This window comes from Megalops cyprinoides, chromosome 16, assembly GCF_013368585.1.
Source record: "Megalops cyprinoides isolate fMegCyp1 chromosome 16, fMegCyp1.pri, whole genome shotgun sequence".
NCBI lineage: Eukaryota > Metazoa > Chordata > Actinopteri > Elopiformes > Megalopidae > Megalops > Megalops cyprinoides.
Window position 1 is genome coordinate 32,679,052 of NC_050598.1, and position 7,410 is coordinate 32,686,461.

At 50.6% G+C, this 7,410-nt stretch overlaps 1 protein-coding gene across 2 annotated transcripts; it reads right to left on the reverse strand.

The window, feature by feature from the left end:
* Positions 1-538: 538 nt before the first annotated feature.
* paqr9 (progestin and adipoQ receptor family member 9) lies at positions 539-5,548 on the reverse strand. Of its 2 annotated transcripts, none has more exons than XM_036548377.1 (2): positions 4,647-5,548; positions 539-4,173 (listed from the first exon to the last, which is right to left on the reverse strand). In XM_036548377.1, exon 2 carries the CDS (start codon positions 3,551-3,553, stop codon positions 2,402-2,404), a length of 1,152 nt encoding a protein of 383 aa, XP_036404270.1. In that variant the 5' UTR covers positions 3,554-4,173; positions 4,647-5,548; the 3' UTR covers positions 539-2,401. The 2 variants fall into 2 exon arrangements, with proteins under 2 accessions (XP_036404270.1, XP_036404269.1); XM_036548376.1 differs by having other exon boundaries at positions 4,353-5,548.
* Between the last annotated feature and the right edge of the window lie 1,862 nt (positions 5,549-7,410).

Consider the following 7,410-nt stretch of genomic DNA (forward strand, 5'->3'; position numbering starts at 1 on the left):
TTGCAGCTGCATAGCTACCCTGCCCATCCCTGCACTCCAGCCTTTGTCTGCTCCCATTCAGTACAGCACAAAAGCCCTCATCCACCCTCCCCCCCCACCACGCGCACTCACTCTCCAACATGAGAATTGTCTGAGGGCTGTTTGACCAAACAATGTGACATTACCGAGGAACATTCTACTGGCCGACAATGAAAGCAGCAGTGGGACCGGACCGGTGAGCCCAGAGTTTGAAATCCCGTGTGCCACTGTGTCGTGGCTCTGCTCGTACCGTCTGTCTCCCTTCAGTACGGACACGCGACCGAGGCGACCTGCAGAAGCACCGCGCCCCCCGCGCAGTTCCCCCTCGGCTGCTCTTTTCCTCTTTTTTTTTTTAAGCTGGATGAGTCTGCAGTCTATGCTATTTCTGTTGCGTCTGCTACTTCACTTCCTGTTTCACCATGTTGTGCGGGACGAAGCGGAAGCAAGCCAGAGGGAGAGAGTGAGAGGGCGAGAGAGAGAGAAAGGGAGAGAAAAGGGGGTGAAAGGGAGAGAAAAGGGGGTGAAAGGACAGAGGACTGGAGGGAGGCAGAAGGGAGGAGGGGAGGACAGTGATGTCACTGATGTGACACTGACATCATCACTGTGTGTGTTTGAACAGCTGGTTTTGGAAACTCCCCTTGAATGCAGAGGGCCGGACGTCCCCAGCACTGGCCCTTGGGGCACACTGTCTGCTGATAGTCCTTCCAGGTCCTTCTGCTCAGTTGGGCTTCACCAAGGCTGCTAATTGGACAGATCTGACATCACCTGACAGCTGCTGTCTTTAAATCATTGAGCAGAGCAGTGTGCTGCTGCGGCTTTTGTCTAACGGAAGGATACAACTAAAGGTGTTTATTGAACATGTATTTGTAAAATTCTGACCTTAAAGTCAGCTACCTCAGGATAAAGTGGTTTATTGATTGGTCTTGGCTCTAAAATGGGTCACTAAAGAACTTGATTCAGTTCAATAATAATCAGTACTATTAATCTATGACTAGAAATAAGATTTAACAGGCTTGAGTAATTTTCACAAACACCCTAATCACACAACTTATTTCCTTTCACAAAAAAACTAACAGGACGTACCAGCCAAGCAATGTCAGAACCTGGATCAGTCCTCAGAGTTAGCAGACAGAGAGCAGGGCAGCCTAACCTGGGGGTCAGAGCACACTTCAGTGTGTCAGTCAAAGCCAGGCCAAATACGGTCTGACACGCAGTGCGTTCCTGCAACATTCCTGTAACGTCACGCAGGGGTCCAGGCTTGCTGCCGGGATGATAAACACATCCACAAAAACAGCGAGTTTGGCGTTACCAGGCTCGTCTCCTCCCAGGTGTTCTGCTTCTACCAAGACACCGCGGCAGAGAGGGCTCTGCCGTAACAAACGCCACCTAAACATCACGTAAACCTAACGCAGAGAGCAGAGAGAACTGAGCCGGCTGAGAACAGAGACAAGGGAATGCGGGAAAGACGTAGCCTGAAGGCAGGGAGAGGGAGAGACGGAGGGAGGGAGAGAGAGAGCGGGTGGCTGGCCCAGGGAGAATGGGTTTGTACATGAAATTTCAGGCTAATGCCCTGAAAGCAAAAAAACTCAAAGGAAGACGGATCTAAAAGAAAACACACTGGCACACCAAAGAAGGGAAATTAACAACAATCACATCAGCAAACAACAGCATTTCCAGTGTATTAATGACACACACAACAGTCTGACCACAGAGAGAGCAGCACAGCTAATCCCTCAGACACAGGTACCACTAGCCTGCTAGTCATCTCCACCCAACAAGAGAGACAATTTCCTTATATAACCATACCTATCTGCCTACTTATTTATTTATCTTACTGTATTAATTAGCGACAGCTGATTAAGTCTAAAAAGGTTGAAAATCCCAGTGCCTTGATTGGAGGATGAGTGGAAGGAGAGATACCTCAAGACCTGTATTTGGATCAAACAGTCATAAGCATGTCCTACTGAATATAAGGACTTGGGAAAAACAATGTATCCCTGTTTTCTTTTTTGCCAGAAGCATCCTTCCATCTGTGACACATGGGCTCCTGATTCTTAATTCTCTTCCATTCTGCAGGTCTCAGAGAGGGTCATTTATTACTTCTGACCGCGGAGAGGCCTGCTGGAAAGAAAAGAGACCCTGAATACCAGAGGGGCCTAAGGTGCTTAGATCTTTTTTACCTTAAAGACAGAATTCGAAGATCACGCTAATGCGCATGGCATCTTCATATGGCTCTGTTCCACATCAGCACGTGCAAGCTTTCGAGGGGTGGCTCAGTTCTCCTCTCCACCCTCAGACCGACAGAGGGAGCAAACTGGCTGTATGGAGCTGGAAGTGAGGACAGGATGTGGCTGGGATCTCCACGCAGGCCCGGGACCTGCGATCAGTTCAATTTGGAGCTCTCCTTCTGGGACTCCCTGGCGTTCCAGGCGAACCAGGAGATGATGCCAGCAATGCAGCCCTGCAGGGCGAACATCACGCCGTACGTGGAGCCGAGGGTGGGGCCAGGGATGTGGGGGTGGGGCCGGGAGGGCGGGGCCGGCAGGGCCAGCACCGGGTGCAGGCCCAGGGCCCGGATCTCAGCCTTGATCATGTGCAGCTCGTCCAGGATGGACAGGAAGGTGCAGCAGTGGAACCACTGGTGGCTGTGGCCCCACACGTCGAAGCTCCCTGGGGACAGCCGCTCCGGGAACTTACTGATGTTGAAGAGCGCCGACACCGCCAGCCAGAAGCAGTGGCGGTAGAAGTACGGTGCCAGCATGTCCTGTGAGGAAGAGGAGGAGGAGGAGGAGGGGGAGGAGGAAGGGCGCAGCAGGCGGTAGAAGACCGGGGTGGAAGCCACCACGAAGGGCAGCAGGAAAACGGCGGTGCGGATGACGTAGCGGTAGCGTCGCCAGCGATGCCGGGTGTTGCAGCAGGCCAGCGTGCAGATCAGCGCCACCAGGCAGGCGCTGGGGATGTAGAAGCTCTCAAAGAAGACGTGGAACTCCGGGTGGGAGGGGGGTGAAGGCAGGGCCAGAGACTGGGGAGACGGGCCGCCGGGGGCACCCCGCCCTCGCTGGGTGGCGTTGGCGAACCCTGCCCCGGCGATCCCCGCTTGCGGGTGGATGTAGTAGAAGTAGGCCAGTGCCGAGCCCACAGTGTAGGCGCTGATGGTGCCGTAATCCACAAAGAAGCAGATCTCCCGGATCAGCAGCGACATGGAGTTGAGAAGGTGGGCCAGGCTGCTGGCCATCAGCAGGCAGAAGACCCCGATGAAGTAGTTCCACAGCGGGTAGAAGAAGGGGTCGCTGAAGGAGGGGGTGCTGTCCCATGCAAATAGCTCCAGGAAGTGGAAGGCAAAGACGAAGACAGCCAGGAAGTGAGTCCAGAAGTTTCCGGTCTCGTTGGTGGGGCGGAAGGCGGAGGCCAGGCATTCACGCAGGCTGTAGTTGGGGAAACGGTACCCTGACAGGATGAAGCTCTCCGTAACCCGCTGAGGGACATCCGTGTGCCTCAGGAGGGGCTGGGCCGGTCGCCCACACCCCAAAATCATGGCTGAAGGGGGTGGAGAGGGCCCGACTGACTGCGGGGCCGGTTAAACATGCAGCGATTTGAGCAATGCCTCCCCCTTGAGCTGCTGTTTGTGGCTGTGCTTAATACAGCTCTGCCATTTTTCATTTATTACTGATATCTCAAGGCAATTCACCGCTGAGGCTGATAATGTCTGATTGGTTTATTGGTTGATCGGTCAGACATTAGCCTTTGGCTGCTGAATTCTGCTGACCATTCAGGAAAAGGAAGCAATTTCCAGTTAATCATAAGCAGATAGAATGTCCTTCTGAGATAAATTAATCTCGAGAAAAACAGCAATGCAGAAAAAATGACGTGTCAATGTGTTTGTCCTGTTTCACACGAGGTTACTGGGTGCACAACAGCCAACAGCTTGAACACGATGGAAGCTTTTTTGGGTTGTAAACCAAAGTCCAGAACTCCAGCAGTAATGTACACAGTGTTTGAACTTCTGTATCCTGATGTGCAGAAGCCCCCACGGCAAAGCTTCAGCGCTGAGCAGCGATCAAAAATCAGCGCGGACAGTGCCAGGCGCGCTAACGGCGTCTTTGCTCCTTTTCCTTTTTGTCTGAGTCCTGAGTTGCTTCCTCACTCTGTACAAGTCTGATAGTTGGGAAAGAATCCAAAAATAATAAGTTAATATTTTTATCCGTGCTTTAGTATTTAATGCCGCTTTCTCTGTGGTGTTAAATACGAATGCCCACGTTTCCTCATCGATCGATTATTTTTATTTATTTTACCTTTTGACGTAAAACATTACTGTACGTTTAGCCAATTATTACCTCTATTGCATGTCTTTTGGTTCCGTACTAATGTATGCCGTGGAAAAATACCACAGCAAGCATTTGCCTGCCTCTCTAATAATAGTGCCTCTCTAGGTGCTGTATGGCAGGTGCTTCCTGAAAAACAAAACAAATGCTGTTTATAATAATTTGCGTCCGCGCTGAATTTCCACCTAAAGTAGGTCATTTGGTTTAGCTCGTGGGTTTACACGAGGATCTTGTGCGACTGTACATTGCATTATTCATGGTCCGTCATGCATAATTCACGCCACATACTTCCATTTATTAATTTACCTATTTCTCGCAGGGAAATCTGACTCCCCGTCGATGACAGATGTCAGTTGTGCTATCCGTCTCGCAGTCCCGGTGCAAGGTCACCGTGGTTCAGTGTGGCGATCGGGGCCAACCGGAACGCCTGCCACGCAGATGTCGTCCCGGGCTCCGACAGTCCGCGGCGGCTCAAAGGGCCGTCGCTTCACGGCGAGTCGAAGCCGAAAGCCGGTGTTCCGGACCGCTTTAGCCGATAACGTTTCCAATGCGGCGTGTCTCGTGAATATAGCGGTTCTTAACAGCTTGAAATGAATTCATTCGGTCAGGTGATCAGCCGGTCCGCTTTCTCCCTCTCTGCAGATTCCGGTCTCCCTCCGTTTTAACTCGTTCTGTTTGTCCTTGAATGAGACAGATGAACTGATAACGAGAGACACGCACGAATGACAGGCAGAAAGTGCATGAGACGGGACGATAACGTGATCGACTTGCGTAGCGGAATCGTAGTTCCCGTTCCCCCTCCTATGACCGGTCAGTGAGGGTAATCCGCTGTTCCTACGTCCAGCCGAGAACACGCCGGCTGTAGGTGTTCCATAAACAGCCCGCTGTATCTCCACATCCGCTGGCCTGATGATGGTGATTACAATAAACCCCGTTTTCCCACTAAAAACATTCGATGAAGACCGCGATCCGGTGCAGTACAGCGCAAAAAATATCACAGCAAGAAGGACGCATTACACACACGGTTTTTCCCGTGAAAGCGAAAACCTGGGCGCTGTGCGACCGGCTGGGTCGTGTTCAGTGCTGTGGCGTGCTATAACAAGGGCCCTTCGCCGTATCGGCGCTGCAGCAGCGACCCGTCTTCAAGTACAGTCATGCAGATAGCTCTCTCTCTCTCTCCCACAACCTCCCCCTATCTCTCCGTCTCCCTCTCGCTCTCTCTCTCTCTCTCTCTCTCTCCCACAACCTCCCCCTATCTCTCCGTCTCCCTCTCGCTCTCTCTCTCTCTCTCTCTCCCACAACCTCCCCCTATCTCTCCGTCTCCCTCTCTCTCTCTCTCTCGCTCTCTCTCTCTCTCACCATGCTGACAGGATCGGCTCTAGCCTGCAGCAATATTTGCATGCTCTTTAACCTTTCAAATGAAAGCCTTGACGTGCACACGACGAAAATAGTCCCTCTTATTTGTATAAAAAACTATTGCAAAAAAGGCGAGATCTTACGCCTGTATCCTTAAACACGCAGCCTTTGATTAGACAGTGTTTTGTTCAGCAGAGAAGCAGCGAGTATGCAGCCAACAAACTACTCACTCTTGTAACTTGAATTCGAGAGCAGCCTATATAATTTCATAAAAGGATCCGTGTCACTTTAAGGATGGAAGGGCAGGCTTAATCGTATTTGTTCTATAGGGACAATCCCCCCCTCGTGGAAGGAAACGCTCCCCTCCCCCGCTCTGTGAGCCTGTGAGTGGACAGACACCCCCCTCCCACCCCTGTGTCACACAGACGTGACAGGTGGTCCAGCGCTGTGCAGTGACACATGTTTTAACCATTGAGACCTCAGTCTTAATTTCCCCCGACAGAGAATACAACCCCCCAGACAAGCCAGTGGGGTCAGCTAGGATGTGTGCCCCGGATTGACTCACTGATCTAGGATCTGTGGCAGCTTGGACCTGCTGCTCTGGGGTCAGCCGGTTTACGCAGCCAGGCGGGACTTGTGGATTCTGAGTCAGGTGGTCGAGTCTCTTCAGGTTGCACTTGCTGATCTGGGATCAGGGAGTCACGCTGCTCAAATGTGCTTAGAGAGCATGTGCTTCAGCATTCTGCCTCTTGGCCTGAAGTAGTTATGCAGGAGAGTGTTGTTTCAAGGTTTCATGTAGCCAAAGTTTACTTTAGGCTGTTGCAGCCACAACCCTGTTGATGTTCTCATGCCGTGGGAGAGAAGTCTTCCCTGGCCTTTGCTCGCGGCTGTGTCATTGTTTGCTGAATTTTTCTTTTTGATTACTCAGGAGCATATTAGCGTGTGCATACATTAAAGCAGTCATCTTATTATAATAACCTGTGTAGCAGCATCCTCCAATATTTTTGCACAACAACAGTGACACCTTGTGGCCAGTACAGGGATTACACAAACACAAGGCCAACGGTGGCAAAACAGAAATACAAATTTCCAAAAGATTACTGTTTTTCACTCAGCCCGGGCTGATATATCCCATCATGCCACATGTGGACATGTGTGCATTGCTGGTGACACTATCAAGGAGGGCAGTTAGTGAACACTCAGTCTTCCCTCGTGTGGACAAATGGTTCCCTCTGTGTTAGAGTTTATTAGAACATTAACAGGAATGAGTATGAAATAAGCAGCAATGAGCTGTAGTTTCATATTATCTTACAAACCATGCAATGGCTAAGCTTTCTGAATCAGTTTCACCTTGGTGTGTGGATGAGAATGTGTGGTTTTCTTGCAGGTATTGGACAATAATTTAATTGACTGCCTGGCCACACCTGTCAGCTGGGTTGGCCAGGTGGTATAAATGAAATCAGAGGATCAACAGACTGAGACCAAGACCAGAACAGGGATTTCTGGGTGGAAATGTTGCCTAGCTTGTTACATTCCCCCCTCTTTACTTTTGCCATTTGCTGAATTAAATCATGTTGTGCTTATTTATCATGAATGTACTTTTTTTTACATTCTCCATTTTTGTGTTTGTAAAGAATACCTTTTATGGATGAAGTAATAGGCCAGCTACTTCCCTAAGCCCCAAAGTCACAGTGATGTCTGGGTATTTGCTTAG

Bases quoted from the DNA above. Each gene is read 5' to 3' on its own strand.
- paqr9 (XM_036548377.1), bottom strand. From the start codon at position 3,553: ATGATTTTGGGGTGTGGGCGACCGGCCCAGCCCCTCCTGAGGCACACG.